The 21,559-nt window shown below is 47.5% G+C and overlaps 1 protein-coding gene across 2 annotated transcripts in view; it reads right to left on the reverse strand.

The window, feature by feature from the left end:
- SMAD3 (SMAD family member 3) overlaps nucleotides 1–21,559 on the reverse strand; it is a 68,829-nt gene that overhangs the window by 5,768 nt on the left and 41,502 nt on the right. Inside the window, exons 2-8 of one of the 2 annotated variants that reach the window (XM_018914014.3) lie at nucleotides 13,353–13,546; nucleotides 12,534–12,638; nucleotides 11,768–11,842; nucleotides 10,960–11,010; nucleotides 5,507–5,719; nucleotides 3,444–3,581; nucleotides 1,105–1,249 (exon numbers count right to left, since the gene is read on the reverse strand). In XM_018914014.3, coding sequence (XP_018769559.1) covers nucleotides 1,105–1,249; nucleotides 3,444–3,581; nucleotides 5,507–5,719; nucleotides 10,960–11,010; nucleotides 11,768–11,842; nucleotides 12,534–12,638; nucleotides 13,353–13,546 — 921 coding nt within the window. Of the gene's footprint in view, nucleotides 1–1,104; nucleotides 1,250–3,443; nucleotides 3,582–5,506; nucleotides 5,720–10,959; nucleotides 11,011–11,767; nucleotides 11,843–12,503; nucleotides 12,639–13,352; nucleotides 13,547–21,559 lie in introns of both variants that reach the window. The other variant, XM_009090065.4, reaches the window with a different exon arrangement.

The following is a 21,559-nucleotide window of genomic DNA, read 5'->3' on the forward strand; positions in this document are numbered from 1 at the left end:
GTGGGGTGACAGAGCAGAACTATGGAATACTCTGTTCTCACAGCATCTCCAGTGTCCTTGGGGGGTCAGAGTGACCACATCATCCATCCCACACACCAGACCTCCTGCATCTCCCTTTTAGCCTCAGTATTCACTGGGAAAAACAGTGATCCTGCTGCTCCCACATTCTCCCACTTGCCCTATGGCAAGCCCTAAGGAAAGCATCAGAAGATTTAACTATAATTTTAACTATAATATTGAACTATAATTTTTCAGCAACTCACACATTTTTTTCAAATAGATTTTTTTCAAGTCAATCTGCTTTTTTTTTTTTATTTTTAATCCCATTAGTCCCTGATAAAAGAAGCATTAAATCCAACCCATGGGAAGCACTCACTCACACTGTACTTCCACAAGGGCATGGAGGGACAGGCACAGGGAATGGATCCCACTGCCAGGGGACAGGGTTAGATGGGATATGGGGAAGGAATTCCTGAGAGGCTGGGCAGGCCCTGGCACAGGGTGCCCAGAGAAGCTGTGGCTGCCCCTGGATCCCTGGCAGTGTCCATGGCCATGCTGGAGGAACCTGAGATAGTGGAATGTGTCCCTGTGCATGGCAGGGGTGGCACTGGATGGGCTTTAAGGTCCTTTCCAACCCAAACCATTCCAGGATTCTATAATCCTGTCTTGACAGAAGTGCAGTCTTAAGACACTCAACCTACCCAAAACTTATCTAATTTTAAGAAAAGAATGTTGTATTTCCTACATGGACCATGTGGATTTATCTGTGTGCTCCAGATAAAGCTCTTGCTTCCTACCGCACGTGGCCTTCCAGGTGTATCCCACAAAGAGACCAGACCAGCAATTCCCAAGAGCCACAGCCTATCTGTGTCCCTGAACAAGACACTGGGATGATTCCCTGTTTTCAAACAGCAGTGACAGCTCTGCAGGGCTCTCCCAACCGGGAGCAGAGGAGGAGCAGAGCCTGGAGTGATCCCTGACCCAATCCCAAGAGCCATAACCCATGGGAGCTCCTGAGCAGGCTGAGTCCCCCCTGCAGAGAGCAGAGCTGAGCAGGGCTGTCTCACAGCCGGGAGTGGGGCTGGAGCAGCCCAGGAGCCCCACCTGTACTCGGCGCCCCAGCCCTTGACGAAGCTCATGCGGATGGTGCACATGCGCGTCAGCTGGTACACGGCCTCGAAGCCCTGGTTCACCGACTGCGCCAGCAGCGCCGCAAACTCCTGGTTGTTGAAAATCTTCAGGTTACAGCCTGGGGGAAAGGACACAGCAGGGACAAGGCATTGGCTCGATGGCATTGAGAATTCTGGGTTTTCAGAGAATTCCAGGCTGCCTTCCATGTCCTCAGAGCCCAGGGACAGGAATGGAGGCTGACACATTTTCACAGGAAGAAGGCAAAGGGGAGAATTCTGAATGCTGGAGCCCCCCAGCAGACTGTGACTGGAGAGACCAGGCTTGGGATCCTCCTGGGGAACCTCCTTCTCTCTCCTGGACACCATTTCCTTCCTATTGTAATTTAAAGCCTGACTGTGACTGAGCAGTCACCAGCAGAGATCCCTGCAGGGCCTGGGGGGGAGGAATGCACAGGCTGAAAACGGAGCTCCCTGTGCTGGACTGACACTGAGTCTGTCACAGAACTGGGAAGCTCTGCAGTGAAACCACTCTGACACACCAGGAAGCAGCTCTGAGGGTTAAAGAGGTGCCAGGGCTGGTGGCAGGGCTGCTCCTGCTAAAACCCTCTCTCCAGTTTCACTATCATGTGCCAAACGCTTTCCTTTTAAAACTGAAGTTTTTCCCCTGATGTTTAGTCCCAGCTAAACAACTGAGAACAACTTATCCAACTGTTCTTAGGGGGAAAAGGTGAAATATAATAACATCCTTCATAGTTTAGATAAATAAATAAATGCCCCACTCTTAATAAGTGTTGCTACGTTTGCTTTCTCCCAGATAACTATAAACAAGTTAAACTCTGAAACCAGGCACTCAGCTAAGGCTCATTTGGGATTACACATGGGCCAAGGCTGAAAAACAACATTTGGAGTGGGATGAATTGTGTTTTGCTAAAAATCACTTTGTGAGCCTCCTCTCCTGGGCTGGACTCATCTGGTGTGGAGCACAGGGTGACCACAGCAGCTGCAGGAAGCACTGCCCACTTCTGGAACCAGGGGAGAGCCCAGGGCTGCAGTCTCAGGGAGCCTGAAGGGAAGTCTGAAGGGTGGAAGTGTCAGGGCCAGGCTGAGCTCAGGGAAGGAGGAATAAACTCCAGGAGGATCCCAGCCCTCAGGAGCACTTGGGATCAGGTCTCTCCATGGGGGAGAGTGGCAATGACTCGATCCTGTCAACAAGGCCATGAAGAAACTGCTTCAAACCCAGCAGAGATTTGAAGAGCAGGCGGCCAAAGACTGTGGCAAAAGTGGGGAGAGCTGGATCCAAAAACTGAGCCTGAGCTGGGTCTGAGCGGAAATGTGGGCTTTTCATGTCTGCAGATGTTGACTCCAGCCAGGGTGGACTCCTGTGATGTGGTGGAGAATTAAGTCATAATTTGCAGCACTGGCAGCTGCATCTGAGAAAAGAAACCCATTAGGATGGGCCAGAGCTTGGAGCGTGTGGATCTCCTCTCAAAAGAAAAGAATTCAAATATTTCTAAACAAAGGAGTTCAGTTTTTAAATATATACAGGCTTTTAACTGTAAAAAAGTCAGCTTGTGTAAGCTTAGCTAAATAACCAAATTCCATTTCAAACAGCATCTCCTCTCTTACCAGCTTTTTGCGTTTATCTAACAAAAAAGCCTTTTCTTCCCAAATAGATGAAACAAATTATCTTGTAATCTTTCGGGAAAAACTTCAGACTGCAACCAGAACAACAAGGTGTCTGCAAATGTGATTTCTTTAGAACAAACCAATTCACATAGAGAAAGGGATTTTACTAGAGACCAGAAAAAAAGGGAAGAATTTAAATCTATTATGGGTGAATCTAAATTAAGAGAAATTTCTTACCATTACTTAGAGGCACAAACAAAATTATCAATGTGTCTGTGAGATAATTATGATACAACAATGGACTGATAAAACACTGAAGGAACAAGTGGCAGATTCTGCTCCAAGTTGTGCTTAGATTCTGTTCTGTTGGATGAAAGCAGTGCAACTACTGGAGGCTCCACAGCAGCTTCCTTCAGCAGTACCTCCATCCCTTATGCTATAAAAACGCCCTGCTGGAATTGTTGAGGGGCTTCTAAAAGAGTAATTTAGATTTCCCAAAGAATTTGTGGACTCCCCTTCCCTGGAAGTGCTGCAGGTCAGGCCGGACGGGGCTTGGAGCAGCATGGGGTAGCGGCAGGTGTGGAAGGGGATGTTCAGCCCACCCAGCCAGCCCACCCAGGCTGTGATTTTCCAGCAGCCCGGGGTGCCGCGGAGCAGGGCCGGGCCGGGCTGGGGCCGGGGCCTTACCTGGGGGGATCTTGCACACCGTGGCCGGGTGCCAGCCGTAGCGCTGGTTGCAGTTCGGGGACTGCACGAAGATGGCGCTGTCGCTGAGGCACTCGGCGAACACCTCCCCGCCGATGTAGTACAGCCTCACGCCGCGGCCTGCGACACAGCCAGGTCAGCGGGGAAACACCGGGAAAAACACCGGGGAAAACTGACCTCGGGGCTGGGATGGCTCCCTCACGGGGGAAAGCACAAGGAAATACTGATCCCGGGGCTGGGACGACTCCCTCAGGGAGGGAAACTGACCCTGGGGTCGGGACGGCTCCCTGAGGGGGAAAAGCACAAGGAAATACTGACCCCGGGGCTGGGACCGCTCCCTCAGGGAGGGACACTGACCCTGGGGTCGGGACGGCTCCCTCAGGGCAGGAAAATGTGCCAGGGGCTGGGTTGGCTCCCTCAGGGGGAAAACACCGGGGAAAAACCGACCCCGGGGCTGGGACGGCTTCCTCAGGGGGCGAAACTGCCCCAGGGGCTGGGATGGCTCCCTGAGGGAGAAAAACATCCGGAAAATTTGCCCCCGGGGCTGGGATGGCTTCCCCAGGGGGGAAACTGACCTCGGGGCTTGGGATAACTCCCTAAAGGGGAGAAAAAACTCTGGGAAGAACTGAGCCCGGGGCTGGGACAGCTCCCTGATCCAGCTCTAAACCAGCAGCTCAACCACCAGTGGTGGAAACTCTGTCCCACTGGACCTTCCAATAAACTGCTCCGTGGGCAGGTGAGCTGAGGGAGGCAGGAGCACCAGCTCCAGTTGGAATTGTACCTCCAGCCCCAGCCAGGTCCCTCCAAACACACACACACTGATATTTTCCATAGGAATGTTCTATCAGTTAACACATGAAAGTCATAATTTCTTCTGAAAGTCATCCCAGCTGGACACAACTGTTTGGGGATGTACTCAATGATTTAGAATGGAATTCCACAGCACTTCCAACTCCTTGCCTTTTGCTGGAGATGACTTTGTGTACAAGGACACATACATTGCCCATAGGTGTTTTTACACAAATCATTAAAATCTCAGTTAATACAGGAACAAAGTTGAAGAATACATTTTGTTGCTCAAATAAACATTTGATGTGGTCTCACATTCCTGTTTGAATGTGTTGCTTTCATCCTTCCACTGAGCAGAAGGAGTCTGCTGCATTTAAAATCTGATTTCTGAATCTTAGTGGGTTCTGGGGATTGGAGTATAATAATCTTCAAAACATGTGAGGAAAGATCCTCCTGTGCAAGGGGGAGAATTCTCCTATTGCTCAGGAAAGGGGAGCAAAATTAGGACAAAAATCGTGTTCATTTTTGATAGGAGTCAGCAGAAAACAGTAAAGAACAAGCAATTGACTTTTAGCAGAATTGCAGAAATTTGGGATGTTCCACTTAGCACAAGTTTCACTGAAAACAAATTGGCTGGGACCTTGAAGGAAGAGTGGAAATTGAGATGACAATCAAAGAGCTCAGTTTCCATTTATAAAAGGTCAGTCAGAAAATAAAACAGTACAGGAGGGGAAAAGAACACACAAAATTATCCCTGACATCCCTCCAGATACACAGTGTGTGAAATGGTTTAAATTCTATGACATGCAGCAATTTTAGTGATCCTTGGTGCATTTTTATATTACCATTATGTGTAAAATCCCAATTAGTATTGTTGTATGGGGGATCAGCCTGCTGCAATCCACAGATATTCCCACCCAGGGCTCTAAACCTGCTAACAGAGGGTTTTGTAGAGGGGTTCTTGAGGATGGGTATTTGAAGAGTGGTTTCTGAGGAGGGGTTTTTGTGGAGGGTTTCTGAGGAGGGGTTTCTGAGGAGGGGTTTCTGAGGAGGGGCTTTTGTGGGGGGTTTCTGAGGAGGGGTTTCTGAGGACGGGTTTCTGAGGAGGGTTTCTGAGGAGGGTTCTGAGGAGGGGTTTCTGAGGAGGGGTTTCTGAGGAGGGGTTTCTGAGGAGGGGTATTTGAGATGGGGCTTTTGTGGGGGGTTTCTGAGGAGGGGTTTTGGGGGTGTCCCCCTGCCCAGAGGCAGTGAGTTACCGATGTGGCGCCGGGTGAGCTCCACGGCCGCGTTGCGGTTGACGTTGGACAGCAGGCCCAGGCAGAAGCGCTCCGAGTTGGAGGGGTCGGTGAAGCCATCCACGGTCATGGAGGGCTGCGAGGCGTGGAAGGTCTCCCCCACCCTCTGGTTGAGCTCATAGTAGGATATGGAACACCAGAAGGCCGGCTCGCAGTAGGTCACGGGCTGCAGGTCTGCACCAAACAAAAGCCAAATCAGCCACGGTAAGGGAAAGGGGATGGAAACAAACCAACCCAGCTGGTCTGGAATATTGTTCTGCTCCATTCCTCAGGCTCACTTCAACCATGGTTTCTTTTTAATGGACCTCAGCAAGGAGGTGACATCAGCCCTGGAGCTTCTGGCATGTGGAGCAATCACTGATAGACAAAGGCATTACTCACTTAGCAAGTGGGGTGTCACTGAGCAGCCTCACACTTGGGGAAATTAAATAAATAAACTCAGCTTTACTATGAAATGTGGGATCTCTTTTAGGTAGCCAGTTCCTTAAGAACACAAAGAAAAGGAAGGAGAAGAAAATCTTGGCAAGCATAAAGCACAAACCTGCTGTCCATAGCACAGGTGTGCTGCACCCTAAATCTGTGCACTTGCAACCAGTAAATCCAACTTTCCTTCTCACTGACCCTGCTGTGACCGCTCTGGCACTGGTGAAACCAGTAGAGGCTGAAATATGCCCCAAACTGCCTTTAACAGTGGCATCAAATTGATTTTAAAACCTTCTCCCAGTGCACTGGATCTCAGACCATCACAGGAAAATCCATTTTCCCAGCAGGTGAAGGCTCAGCTCTTCCCCTGAGGTCCTGGTTTGCCTCATGGACCGAAGCCAAGGGGCTGAAGCTGAGGAGCAGAGGAAGCTGAGGCAGCCTCAGGAAGGCAGGGTGGGCACTCAGACAGCACTGAGTGATTTCACTGCTCCCACTGAAGCCCAGGAGACTCCAGCAGAGCAAGGCTCAAGGAAAATTTCCTGGAAATGCAGCTCAGGGAGGTGCCCAGCCCTGCTGAGAGCCAAGCTAAGCAGGGGAACTGCAAAGCAGACCCAGCCAGTTCCTGAGTGCTGTTCCCCACATCCAGTGCAGGAGAAGAATTCCCTCCAGCCCTCCCCCAGTTTATCACTTCATCCCCATTCAAATGGTGTTTAAAGACAGAGCAGAAGAGCTCCCATCTGGCCAAGGAGTTAACATCAAGCAGCAAAACCCAGCTTTTTCCACAGGCTTTCCCATCTGCTGCTCCTGCAGGGCTTAGGAGAATGTGGGGCTTAAGAGATCAACTCCAAAGAACTCCAAGACAGGTTTTCACCACCCCAGCCTCCTCTCACACTGACCAAGGTCTCTGCAGAGGTTTGGGAGTCTTTTCTCACCTGTACCTGTTACTCCATAACCTTCAGGCACAGGTTGAAGCAGCCAAAAGGCACGTTGGCTCCTTCTCCACTACTGGAAGAGTTCCCAAAGTAGCCATTAATGAGGAAAATCACTTTGCTTTCTGCTTTGTTACAAGCTTTTCTGACAGCAAGTAAGGAATTGAATAGAAGTACATCTGGGGAACTCTGTAATCCTTAGCAGGCTTCAAAATCCATGAAATTTGGAGCTTGTACTCATTCCCAGCTTCTTTTACCTGTCACTTCCTTGCATTTGAATTTTACAGCTCAAAGCAAACCCCTCTCTTGATAGAACCAGATTATTTCAAACATCCAGGAGTGACACAAGTTTACTGTCCCTGCCCTTTTCTCCTGCACAGCCCATTTGGTGTTCCCACTGGAAACTGCCACACCAGGCAAGCTTTTCCAGCAGCAGCTGTGGCCACCTCAGGACGGCTGTGGGCTCTGTAGCCCCAGCACAGTTTGGAGAGAGGCCCAGCAAACACCAGCTCTGCCCAGAGCCTCCCAAGGTGAGTGCACCCACCAAAGAAAACAGATCAGTTCCACATGACTGGGCTCTTACTCCACAGCAAGTGCTTTTCTAATCAAAAGGCTGCTCAGCTCCAGAAAAATCAACTTGTGTTGATCCTTAAGTAATACCCTCAGGTTGGTGCTATTCAAGTTATAAAAACACTGAAACCTCTCCATGGTTTTGTGGTCCTTTCCTTCAGAAACCACCTCCACCTCGTTGGGGCTCAAGGGAGCTGTGGATTGCTCACTGAAGGATGTACAGAAATTTTATTTCTGGCTTATCTGCAGCCTGAGGACATAAACCAACAAATCCTGGTTTGAGGAAAAGCTTGTCTCTAAAAACTGCAACCAAGTTTTTAATGATGCTGCTTTCTCCTCTGATTTGTAGTTTTAAACTTCAGCTTAAGCTGCTGTGGGATGGGCAAATTCTCTCTTGTGTTAGAGCTGTCCTAAATATTCATTTTCAATTTATGGCTTCAGTGTTTGGGGAAAAGGAAGAGAATGCAGCTCTGCTAAAGCCAAAGAACCCTGTGGGGGTACATAATCAATAAAACAGGATACATGAAACCCAGGCAAATCCTGCCTGAATCATCTCTGCACAATTTCAGCCTTGACTCAAAAACAGCTCTGCTGTCAGAAGTGTCCTCTGGGTCCTGGGATGGTCCCAGTCCTGCATCCTCCCTGCCAGATCAAAGTCCTGGGGAAAGTCTGCCTCCTGCTCTGCTCCCCCTGGGAGCACAGGGAAGTTGTTTTCCTCCTTTCAGGGAATGTGGCTGATCCCAGTGTGGCCACAGCTCACTGAGAGATGATTCCAGCTCTGCCAATCCCACCCCCCTCCTTGGAAAGAAGGTGAGTGCTCCCTTCCCTCTGCAGCCAGGGAAGGCTGGCTGTGCCCTGGGACAGGGGACAGAGGGCCGTGGATGTGACCGAGGGCCATGTGCTCACTGCTCTGACAGCTCCTGCGTCAAGTCCTGCAGTGGAGCAATCCCTGACAATGGATTTCCTGTGCTCCAGGGATGGCCCCCTGGAACAACAATGTCTGTGTGACCACAGGGCTGCTCCTCAGCCAGCCTCAGCTCCCTGACTTCATTCCCAATGCCCACAGAATGCTGGCAACTCTCCTTTCATTTTGTTTTTACTATTTCCCTCAGTTCATGTTTCAGCAGTAGGGAAGAGATCCTTGGATCTTGTGACTTCCACTTAAAGCTTTTGTTTGACAACTGAAAACTTGACAACTGTAATTTGGAACCAAAACTCCAACACTTCCAACTCCAACACAAATTGAAAGGAGAATTAAAAAAAAAAATCCCAATATGTTACCTTGCAATGGGAATGGAAAGATGAAATTCCCTGAGCTGCTTCCATCCCACGTTTCAGCCTGACATGGAAAACCTGCCCTGGCCCTCAAGGTAACCCTGCCCCTGGTGTCACACTTGGTTTGCCTTGTGCTGCTTTATTGCCTCTGGAACTCCCTGGAATATGGCCATGGGATTTAGGTCCAAAGTTCAGTTTACACAGAGTGAACTGTCTTAAAAGCTTCAGGTAGTTCTGCTCAAATAAACAAAGCAATCCTGGGACATTGTTTTCTCCATGGCAAAGCCCCCCCTCTGCTCCAGAGCTGAGAAACTCCTCCTTGCACACACTGCTGGGGGATTTCTGTTCCATTTTCTCCACAGATACACACAGAAAGCCTCATTAGACTCCTGCAGAGCAAAGTCCAGCCCTAGACAGTGGAGTTTGCTTATCCAGGAATTACAGGAGTGCTGCAGCAGGTCACCAGCCACCAGCAGCTCCTTCCTGGGCTGTGACCATCAGGCTGAAGGTCTGACTTCCCTGAGAGCAGCTCCTTGCTGCAGATAAACCATTTACAACACTCATGTGATGACAATTTTGCCCTTGGACGCTTTTAAGGGTGGCTCAGCTGCTCTTCATTTATTATTTCGTAGCTTCCTCAAAGGCAAAACTTTACAATAAAATTAAAAGCAACAAGAAGTTCTTCATTTGTGGAAGCTCCTGCCTGAGAGCAATAAATATGGTTTGCAAGAATTCAAAGGCATTTTTTAATGCTGGTAAATTAAACTGCTTCTCTGCTGTCTGCTCCTCAGACTACAAAGAGACTCTTCATGCTTTACCAGCTTCACCTCCTCCTTTTTTTGTCCCCAGATGGCACCTGAGACATCTGATGTGTTGCCAACCAGTGTCCTGTCAGGAAGGATAGGGGGGGTCTGTTTTCTAGGAACTCCTCTCTGCCTTATGGAAGGCAGATACCACTTGCCAGGTTGAGTTTGTTACATGGAATTGGCTTTTTATTTTTTAAGTTTAAAAAAAGAGGAAGAATTGCAGAAAAGATTGCAAGAAAAGCTCATCAGCTCCCAGGCAGCACATTGGGAAAAATGAAATAAAAATGTCTCACTCACGCATTTTCTTCTTGGGCTGTAGCAGTTAAAGAAATAAAAGTTTTGTGTCACTATGGCAATATTAAAAAAAAAGGGGTGGGGGGAAGAAATCTCCTGTTCAACAGCCCCAAGATATCCAAAAGTCAGCCAATGACTGACAAATTTTGGAGCAGTGTCAAAGTCCTGCGTGCCAGGATTAAAAGCATATGTAAACTTTATGGCCATGGTTATTCCAGAGGAGTCTCAAGTGGGCTCTGTCTGCTGCCTTAATGAACAGTTGGGGAGCTGATCCTGCAGCCAGGCAGAGCTGGGAGGGATTTTTATGGCACAGCAATTCCAAACAGGCCAGGAGCTCAGAGTGATGGAGATCAGAATGAAAATAAAGGGTGGAACTTCTGAGATAACAGAGGTGCAGAGAGAGCCACAAAAGCTCCTGTGGTGTCTCAGAGGTTCAGCCGCTCTCCCTTCTCCTCAGGGTTCCCCAGTTTCTGTCACAGGTGTGGGATGAGTCAGTGCCAGCCATGGCCTGACAGAGCCCTTGGGGCTGGAATGTGCTCCCTGTGCCCAGGATGGAGCTGGGGGTGGGGGGGAAACAACTCCAGACTGCAGAATGATTTAGGTTTGGGTGAGGAAAAGCAGCTGGTGTGAGCCAAATCAGTGCTCTGTGCATCTCCCCCACCACCTCTGGAATGTTGTCCATGACCTCTCCATTCCCTGGCATTCCTGCACACTCCCTGCTTATTTGGGCTCTCTAACCCCACACCAGCCAGTCTCCTCCACTTCTCTCTGCTCAGACCACACTCAGACTCACAGAATCACAGAATTCCAGGATAGGCTGGATTGAACTGGACCTTAAATCCCATCCAGTTCCATCCCTGCCTTGACCAGGAACACCTTCCCCTGTCCCAGGGTGCTCCAGCCTGGCCTTGGACACTGCCAGGGATGCAGGAGCAGCCACAGCTGCTCTGGGAATCCCATCCCAGCCCCTCCCCACCCTCCCTGCTCACATCCAACCCAAAGCTGCCCTCTGGCAGATTAAAACCATTGGAATACTGCAAAAAGTGCACAACCCCAACAGCATCATCCAAATGTCACCTCTAGACTGTAATTACAGCTCCCAAGATCATGTGCTTACCCAGGTTGTTGTGAGCTGGAGACATGGGGTTTGGTGATAAGTTTGGAGAACCTGAAAATCAAGATGGGGTAATTATTGCTATGGAATCTGCACCAGGAAAAACATTCACAGGATCTGCAGGGCTGCCCAGGCTTGTTGGAGGGACAGCCCAGTGCTCACTGCAGCCTCATTTCTGACACTGCAGCTTCTCTGATGTTCACTACTCCTTACAGGAGCTCTCAGATATCAACTTGCTGCCCCTTCACCGGGAATTCGCTGGAGTTTAACCCATTAATTTTCCAAACTGAGCAGCACTTGGCTGTTCTGCTTTCAGGCATCATCCTGACAAACCCAGTTAACAGGGCATTAAAGAGCCTGGGTGTACATTGTCAGACAAAATAAAACTAAAACCATAACTCTTTATATCCCAAATCCTGCTGGGTATGGGACAATGGAGTATAGGATCAGGTTACACAGATCTGACCAAAAAGCTGTCAGAATTTTATCTTCCATCCTGTAAATTTGCCACCAATTCTGGGTCTATATTTTCAGTATCTGCACTTGGATGACCCATGGATGCAGACAGGTGGTGCAGCCCATTTTTACATTTCCTTTCACACTGTTCTGAGCTGGTTCCTTTATTTTTTTTCTATAATGAGGGAAGTCCTTGACATCTGAACATTAATATGGGCTATTCAAACATAATCCATGGATTATTTGAACCTCATTCCAAACCTGGCTACTTCTTTTTGTGGCAATGAGAGAAAACCTGGACATTCAACTTCCTTTGGGACACAGCCACTAAATTAAAACCCCAAAGGTGACTCACCTGCATCCATGCTGGGGTTCATCTGGTGGTCACTGGTTTCTCCATCCTCACTCAGATAGCCTGGAGGAGGGGTCTCTGGAGGCACAAAACCATCACACTGTCAGTGCAACAGACAAGTCTAGATTTTAGGCACCAAAAACATTCACTTTGTCATTCACAAGGAGCTCTAATTCTTTTTTATTACTTTTCTTTCTCAAGCTGCTGGAAGGAGGAGCCAACACAGCCAGGGTGATATCCATATTTGTGAATAACAGAGGAGGGGGAAAACAAAAAAATCCGGATTTTCAGTCCCATGAAACTTTAAGCCATGGAGGCAGTTTTCTGTCCACATATTTCTCCTCTCCTGGAGTGCAGCTGCATAACTTGTCCATGCAAATAAGGTGTAAATTGCTTGTAAAATAGATACATAAATAGAAGAGCTCCATTCCATCAGAAATTTGGAGAGTTTTACTCAAAATGGCTGAATTTCATCCAAATCTCTAGCCGGTAAGGGAACATCCAGTTTAGATTTCACAATAAACTGAGGTTGTACCACTGAATGCAGAGGTGAGTTTAAACCCATCAAAACAAAGCCATGAACGTGCTGAGTGCCCCATTTACAATTCCCAGCTATTCCTGCACTCTGTAGCTCCAGAAGAACGCTGGAAAGGAAGATTCCCAGGTTGGGATGCCCAGGCAGGATTGCCTGTGCTCTCTGCCCCTTCCCTCTGCTCCCTGAATGGAAGACACAAGGTACCTGGAATGTAGTTGCTCTGGGGCTCGATACCTGCAGGGAAGTTAGTGTTCTCTGGGATGGAGTGGCTGTAGTCATCCAGGGGCGGGAACTCGGCCGGGATCTCCGTGTGCCGAGGCACCAGCACCGGGGGCAGCACTGCCCAGGGAAAACAGGAATAAAGTCAGTGAAACAGCAGGAAACAGGAGAAACCAGGCTGCAGTGACAGCTTTAAAGACAGGGGCTCGTTAAGGGACTGGATTTGATGTTTGCCTCTGGAATAACAGCAGCAGGTGAGGATGCTGTTTATTCCCAGCTGGGAATTGGGATAGAGCTTATCTGAGCACATCTGGTCTCTCTGCCCCCTTCCAGCTCTGCCTGAAACACCATTTAAGAGATGGTGCACCCCATGATTCCCAAGGAATGAGTTTCCCATAGGACGGAGCAGGCAGGTGGGATTAGCATAAACATCCTGCCTGGCTCTGCAGATCTGTGCTGACATGCAGCAGAAGCTCCTGCAGCTCCAGATCAAAGTCTCTTCCAGAGGCAGGAGGAGACTCCAGAACAGGAAGCTGGGAGCTGTTCTTAGACCCAGCTCAACAGTTTATCCTTAATTTAACTCCAGCAGTGAGGGATGCACAGAACACTGCCGTGGTTCCTGCTGTGAGTTATGTGCACACAGTGCACTCTGGGAACCTGCTCACTTGCATTTCATCAATTCCCAATGATATTTTCCCCCTGAGTGCAGGTTCACAGATTCTCCTGCTCCACAGATTAAGGGATTATCACCAATAACAGACCCACTGTGCCTGGGAACGCCCTGGGAGATGGCCCCTGCTGCAGGAGAGCAGAGAGGGCAGGGCTGTGGTGTACCTGGGGTCTCCACTCTCTGGTAGTGGTAGGGGTTGACGCAGACCTCGTCCTTCTTCATGTTGAAGGCGAACTCGCACATCTCCATGGCGCGCAGCTCGTGGTGGCTGTGCAGGTCGGGCCAGCGCCACAGGCGGCAGTAGATGACGTGGGGGAGGCCCTTCCTGTGGGACACCTGCAGCCGCCCATCCAGGGACCTGCACAGGAGCACACAGGGGTGCTGAGCCTGCAGTCAGCACAGGGACACAGGGGGGGTTCTGGCCTGGCACTGCCACCAACACCTGGCGCTGCCAGAGGGCCGCTGGTGCCCATCCTCAGGGCAAGGATTTCCCTCCAAAAGCAGTAAAATCCTGGAATCCCAGACTGGTTTGGGTTGGAAGGGATCTTAAAGGTCATCCAGTGCCACCCTTGCCATGGCAGGGACACCTCCCACTGTCCCAGGCTGCTCCAGCCCCCATCCAGCCTGGCCTTGGGCACTGCCAGGGATCCAGGGGCAGCCACAGCTGCTCTGGGAATTCCATCCCAGCCCCTTCCCACTCTCACAGGGAACAATTCCTTCCCAGTATCCCATCTAAACCCCATCCTCTTTTAGTCTGAAGCCATGCCCTGTGTCCTGTCCCTCCATCCCTTGTCCCAAGTCCCTCTCCAGCTCTCCTGAAGCCCCTTTAGGCCCTGGATGAAGCACCCTCAACAAATAATATTTGTTTTATGCAACAGCTCTGCTCTGGATTTACTTTTGGATATCTGGATTTTTTAATTGTTTCTTTACTATTTTATGGTTGATTAGGAGGCAGAGACAAAAGCTACAGCCAGTAAGAACAGGACAATTCAGTGGTACCATGTGTCCTAAACAAGAAGGGTTTGCACAGCTCTCAGCAAAATCTGCTGTGCTTGGAAAGGTGTTACACCTTAAAATGTGTGTTAATAAACCTGGACTCTTAAAACACAGATAGATGGATTTTCATTGTGACAAAATCAATATAGACACCATTTATGTAAATTTATCTATGTCTAATAAAGTTCAGGAACCTTACAGACAACCAAGACTTCCAGTTTCATTTTCTAGGTTGCAGTCTGAAATCAAATATAGAGTTTTTACAGCATTGCTTAGTTTTATTTTTACATCTACCCTGTGTCTCCTCCAGCTCATTTTCACCTAATCCCATCCTCAGCCCAGAACAGCCTTTCCCTAGCAAACCTTCCCAGGAAGCAGGACAAGAGTTTTCAACTCCTCTCCAGCAGAGGCAAAAGCTGGAGCAGGGTCTCCTCCATCCTGGATGAATGGGAGCTGCCCCCAGGCACTTCCTTTGAAGTCTAACCCTTCATTTCCCTTGCTTTTCCTAATGACCTAAATGAAACACTTCGGGGCTTTGGTGAAATGAAATATTTCTCTTTTTTAATTTGTCAAGGAGAGAGAAAAATAAAGAAAATTGAAATTTTACTCGGAATTATTTCCCCTGGTTCTTTGTGTTGGCAGCAGAGTTAGAAAAACAAAGTGAACCCAAAGCAAAACACACAAACAATTATCCCAAAGAGGCTGGGCTCATCTTGGCTGCCCTAACAGAGTTTTCCCAAAAGCTCCTCTGGCAGAGCCTGGTACCACACACACCTCTGCAAACACTGCTACAACAACAGGCAAGGCAAAACACAAATTATTCCAGCCAAATTTGGGGAATATTCCCAAGGAGAGTGGCTAGACCTGAGCTTCTGGGAAAGCTGGGAATTCTGGTGTTGATTTCACCGGAGCCAAGACTGCAGTGATGTGACCTTAAAACTGATGAGGTTGGGAAAACTTTTAAAAAATACATATGAAAATATTAACTGAATTTAGCAAATGAGGTGAGACAAGGAATAAGCCAGGAGTGCTTCTCCATCCCCCTCACCTTTGCCTGCTTGGCAGCATTTCTTGCATCCAAGAGAGGAAAAAAGAGAAAAAAGAAGACTCAGAGAGAATATTCCAAGTATCCCAGCAGTGGGAAGTGTTCCTCCTGCTCCCAGTCTCCAGCAGCAGGTGGGCACTGTGGATTTGGGCTGAGCAGCTGAGGGGGGGCATTAACACCAACTGTGTTTGACTTTGGGGTGATTTCCAAGGATGGAAACAAACTCCCCAGTCAGGGGGGTGGAAAGGGCTCTTCCTGCCCCCATGCCAGGCTCTGCCCATGGCACAGAGATGGAATTCCCTGCACTCTTATCTGAGGGGACTTTACAATGACACAGCCATCTGGTTTATCCTCCAATCCAGCAACCTCCCCCTCTCCCCTCCATAAGAGAGAAGGTAAAAGGGATGATATTCCCCCAGAGCCCTGGGGGTTCCTTGGGTTTTTCCCATTGGGAAATCTCTCCTCAGGCTCCCCAGGAGGGACTTGGGACAAAACAGCATCACCTGCAGGTCCTTGGGAATGTGGCTGGGGAACAGGGCAGCTCCACTTCCCCCTGCTGGCCTGCCCCAACCCTCCAGGAGCATTTTCCTCAGCCCTCAAGGAGTTCTTTCTCCCAAGGAACAAACTCCTGGTGTGGCTGAGATGGGGCAGGAGATGAGAGGAGCCAACACTGCTCTGCTCAGGACAGCCCCGGGGGTGACCCCAGCACGTGTCCCGTGAGCCATCCCATAATGGTCTCCAGGGCACACACAACTTCTTCCTTCTCCTGGTCCTGTTCTGAAGCACCCCAAAAGCTGATCCCAAAGCACATCCAGACTTTATTACAGTCAGCAGAATCCAACCCCAGATTTCCCTGGGGGGGCTGAACTGTTCCTCCCTTTTACCTTTCCTCGGACCAGCCTGGCCTGAGCAGCTCTCCCTCTACAACTGCCTTGATACATTTATTATCCCATACTATTTAACAGGATTGTTCCTGAAACTATCAATATTTTTTCCCCAAAATTTAGTACTGGATTTTTCTCTAAAAATCCAGCACGTGGCAAGGTATTTGCAAGGGTTAGGCCAAGTGTGCACCAGCCAGCCTGCTCCAAGTTTGTTATCAAAACCTCAGCAATTTGTCAAAGCTATTAGAACAAAAATTGAGCTACATTAAGAAAGAAGAGGCTGAGAAACCGAATACCAAGACCACAAAAACTAGATAACAGAAGACTGAAACACCTAGATTATAACCAATCATCTACTCCAAGAAATACAAACAGAAAATGAGTGAACAAGACAAAGACACCAATCAAGAAGTGTGCACTTAGTTATCTGTAAAATCTATAAATATATGTGTAATATAAACAATAAATAACTTCTACATAATCCTATTAAGCAGTTATACAAGAGTCCTACATTTCCCACAAAACCACCATGATTTGTGCTTTGTCATCCAGGTATTCCCACACTGCATGGAGTCCTCGAGCACCAAAAACCCCTCAGGCTGAGCATCTTTAGGATGGATCCATCCTTAAAAGCCATTTCCTAGGGAAATTTACCACACCAAGCTGCCTCTCCAAGGCCAAAAGCTGCTCAAAGAGCAAAGGGCAACAGTGAGGCTTTAATGGCAAAACCAGGGAGGGAGGGAGATAAAAGACAGCAACATTGAAGCTTTATTTTTAAACAATGTGTCTGAACTAAACAGGAGAACATTGCACAACCTGAATTTGATTTCCAGGCCTGATTGGGTTTTTTTTTCTGCTTGTTTGGGGTTTGTTGTTGTTGGGGTTTTTCTGTTGGGTTTGTTCTGTGGTTGCTTTTTTTAACTGTATTTAATTTGTAAGATCCTGGATTGCGAAAGACAAAAAACCCACCCCACGTTCTGAAAGATTTTGGTCATTTTATTTGTTCCTCTTTGAGCATTTTGCAGCTATTTTTAGATGGATACAGAAACTCTTCCTTGCACCCATTCTCCTGCTTTAAAAGCAAAGCTGAAATCAGGGGTGCAAAAACCAGGAAGGAAAATCACTTTTAAGGAAAGTGATCTAAGCAATCAAATAGTTTTGCCCAGGTTGGAAAAATTCAGATTTACTCCATCAGAGATCCAATTCCTTCCCTTCCCATCAGTTTTATATCCCTGTCATTAATCTTGCAAGAGAGCAAAATGCCTGAAAAACTCAAGCATCCAGTAACACCAACTTGTGCAGAAAAGGAAAGAAGGAAAAACAGAAAAACCATCAGGAAGAAAAAGTGAAATGATTCACTTTCAAAACCATGAGCAGGAGCTGGTTTTTAAACCCATGACTAATAAGTTGCCAGTTGCTCTAAAATTCACCAGAACTGTGGCCACAGGCGGTGACTTTCTCCTGAACACAGAACATGATAAGTAGTTCCTTGCTGGCCCTGCATCTGGGCTGCAGCAGGGAAATGAGCATTTATTCCTGTAGCAGAATCTGGCTGCTGTGTGCACAGCTCTGCAATCTCCACAGGGCTTCACTGAGCACTTGGAGAAAATCTCAACTTTCCCTCAACAGCGGCCAAATCAACAAGAGGGAATAAAAAAATGACCCACACAGCACATTTGTAACTCCAAAGCTGATCCTCTGCCATCTCTTTCCCCTCAATTTGCTCAGCACTGCTGAATTTTCCACGTTCTGGGGCACTTCTAACAGTGCTGTCATTCAAAGTCTGGAAAAAGAAGTTCCCTGTGTCAAGCTGAGGTTTGTAATGTGCTGCCAGAGAGGAAACTAATAATTAACACTCCTGTTTAAAATTTATAGAAGATTAAAATAATTAATAAATGTAATTTTCAACATATGTCTTTGGAGAGGGAAAGTTTTTATAACCTCAAAATGAATGGAGTTAAAGGATTTTCCCAAAGCAAAAGAAAAGTTTGTGGCAGAGCCAAGACCAGGAGAGAAGAGTGTATCTCTCCCTCAATGCTCTCAGTGATCACCCCTATTTTGTGCTGGTAACTTTCTCATCTGGTTCTTTCTTCCCACTAAAATCCTCTTTTGGATTTGGAGGGAAACCACACATCCTTTACAAAACAGCATAAGGTAAAGAGAAATTCATCTTTTCTTCTGGTGCTGCACAATTCCTCTGCTCAAGACTTGTTTGTTCTGGGCTTGCAGCGGAGCTGACAATAGCATAAATTATCAATATCTCTTGTGTAAATGGTTTTTACCTGCCCATTTCCATCCCAGTCTTTGCAGCCTCCCCTTCCCCCTTCTCCAGAGCTGAAGAACTCCAGCCCTGGGAGTTGATGTCAGGATCAGATTATGACAGCATGAGTCATTTATTAAGATTCCAGTAAGCTCTTTAGCAGGTGCCTTGAGACCGTATTTTTCAGAGTCTAATTTCACATTCAGACCTAAGTACATTTTACTGGTTTACCATAAACTCTCTGCCCATTGTTGCTGCTCCACAGAGCCTTGTCCCCCTTCCAATCTCAGTTTAATTCATATTTCTTTGAAGCTATGGAGAGATCTCATTTTCTCTTATATCTCCAACTATTTTTTCTCCTGTATTTTTCACTGATCTCTGTTATTTACACCCCTTCTGTTTCTGCCCCAGCTACAGAATATTGGTTGGTGCCTACCAAACCCAGCTCCCTCTCCTCTATTTTTAGCCATTTTGTAATTTTATGCCCCTCTATTTCTTTCAGCTCCTCCTTTTCCTGATAGCCAGGAGCACAGCAAACAAATAAGATACCCCAGAGACCCAAGCCCACACCCTCCTACCCCAGAAAGGACAGAATATATCCTAATGCTTAATTAAGGCTTAATCACAAACCCACTTCCAAACTTCCTAATATACATTCCAACATTTCTGCCTTTTCTCCACTGAAAACAGAAGTGGAATTTGAGGTTGTGTTTCTGAAGGTATTGCATTCCTGGTACCTCTAAATGTGAAACCCAGTTTTTCTAAGCAGTCCTGGTCCTTGTATTTCTTTCAGCAAAGTTTATTGGCCCAAATCTGTGTCAGACTCACCGAAATTTATTTGTGCTTGAGCCTTAAGGGTGCAGGGAGTGGACCCAGGAGAGGTTTCTGAACGTGCCTTTTTGAAAAGTCATTTATCAGAGCTCGTCATTCCTTCCCAGAATCCTGTATTTAACTCCAGAGCTGAAACCCAAAACCCAGCACACTTTCATCCAAGCAAAGCAGCAACTTCCCCTCTCCCAGGAGACTCCAGGCATCCTGATAGGGCCGTGGCCTTGGATGGGCAGGGCACTTGCAGGAGGAGAAAAGGGATGGATGGAAATGCCAAGGAAATTCAGATCATCTTCCATAACCCAGAGTGCATCCAAAACAAAAGCATTTCAAGGGAGACTGAATTACTGGAGCACATGGCAATCAAATAGAAGAAAAAGGCAAAAAAAGCTGTAAAACTCAGTTATTCTGTCAGCCTCCATGGTACTTACACTGATTTACATTTAATATCCAGTTTCTATGTGCATCTTCTCGATGCTGTAGGGAAAAAAACGCTCCTATTTTCACTGAAATCAAGAGAGTTCTGCAAATCAGCATCAGCTGTTGATATAACCCAGATAAACCAGAGCAAGAGAACCCAGGAAAGAAAGGCAAAAGAAGCTTGTGCTGCACAGTGCTTGGACAGAAGCCTCACACCAAGAACTGCTGCCCCAAATATGTGTGTGCTAACAAAAGCAAAAGGGATTATCTGAGGGAGGGTGGAAAATGACAGTTTTAAGACCTTGGCCTCCCCTTCACAATATATACAATTCCCAGTGCCTTCAACAGAACCTTCATATAAATACCAGAGTCGGAACTGGCTCCTCAGACAAATGTTTGTGCATTCTATCAAGTTGGGGCAAAGCCAACATTTCTTATGGAAACATTTCTGGTGGTCCTGGACAAAGAACATGTTTACTTTATAGCAGATATAGCTAAAAATACATTGTGCTCCAGCCTCCAATTATCTTGTTTGGAATAGTTTGAGGCTACTCGAGGTTCATTGCTGTTATTTTCTTTATTATACAGTGAAAATGTTGCTGCTTTTCCTGTAATTTGAAAAGCAGCTATTTGCAGGTTTGCCCATCTGTGTTTGGACCTCCCCCACACGGATAATGAGATCCAGGGTGAAATTTTCCAGAGTGCCCATCTCCCATTTTCAAAAGCAACTTAAGGCAGAGATCAATGCTCTGCTGGAATTACAGAGACCTTTCAAGTCTTCCCTTAATCCCACTGGCTCTGGGTTCTATTGCTTTTCAAGCTGGGTTAGCAGCCACTCACATATGTAATTATTTGCACAACCAGTAGCAATTAACAGCACACCACAAACAAGGGGACCTGGTCCCACAGACTTCCTGCAGCCTCCTCCCCAGGGATGTCCTCTGGGATCCATCCCCCACGTGAGGGGATCTGCTCTTCTTTAAATAAAACCCAGCTTTGCTTACAAAAAACTTTCTGGGTTCCTTATTAGGCTCTCCCCTCTTCCCAAGGAATGATTTACCCAGCTCTGTACTCCAGAGGAGCTTTCCCAGCTCCAGTGAATCAGTTGTGGGTGAATCACTTCCCATGTGCTTCATCCCAGAGCAATTCCCACAGGCTTCCCCCTAATCCCGATGACACAGAGCGACCCAAACAAACCCCGGAGTTTCCAGCAGGAGTTAACACAAGGTGTGTGCTGAGGTGAAAAGGGTACTGGAAGCAGGCTCTGTTAATTTTACAACTCTGAGTTGCTCTGTTGTGAGTCACCAGCCATGCAGGAGCAATCCAGCCCCAAAAGCCAGCCCAAAAGAATGGGATGTCTTTGGGGAGTGCTGCAGATTTCAGATGGAGCTGCTCATGAACAGCTCACACAAGTTAATATTGAACAGTCCCTTCTGTTGGTAATTGCCAGTGAAATCAGTGTTGGCTGTGTTTGGAGGAAGCATTTTGGAAACTCCTCTGTCTCATAATCAGCTTTTACAGCACCTCAGAGGAGGCTGAGGGCAGGCAGGAGGTGCTGCTGCTTTTGGGGTTATTACTCTGATCTATTCCTGCTATTAAAAAAAAGGGTTCTTTGGACAAGAGAGGTGGAAAGAAGCTTCAGCTGAAATATTTTTCCCCCACCTCAAACTCTCAGCAGCAAAAAAGAAGCTGTGTATGGGGCCTACCTGAAAGGTTCCTTTCTTCCTGTGACTCTCCAGAGCAGGGGCAAGGGTTGTTTTCACTCACAGAAGTCACTCCCTCAGCCAAGACAATTATCTTATTCATGGAAGCCAAATTCTGCCTCCCTAAATTACAGATTATGTTTAAAAAAAACTGAAAAACTTTGAGAAAAGGAGGGGGAAGAGTGTCTTATCTCCCCCATGCTGTGAGACACACGGAATTCTCTGCTCGCCAAAA

The sequence above is a fragment of the Serinus canaria genome, chromosome 10 (genome assembly GCF_022539315.1).
Source record: "Serinus canaria isolate serCan28SL12 chromosome 10, serCan2020, whole genome shotgun sequence".
Classification (NCBI taxonomy): Eukaryota; Metazoa; Chordata; class Aves; order Passeriformes; family Fringillidae; genus Serinus; species Serinus canaria.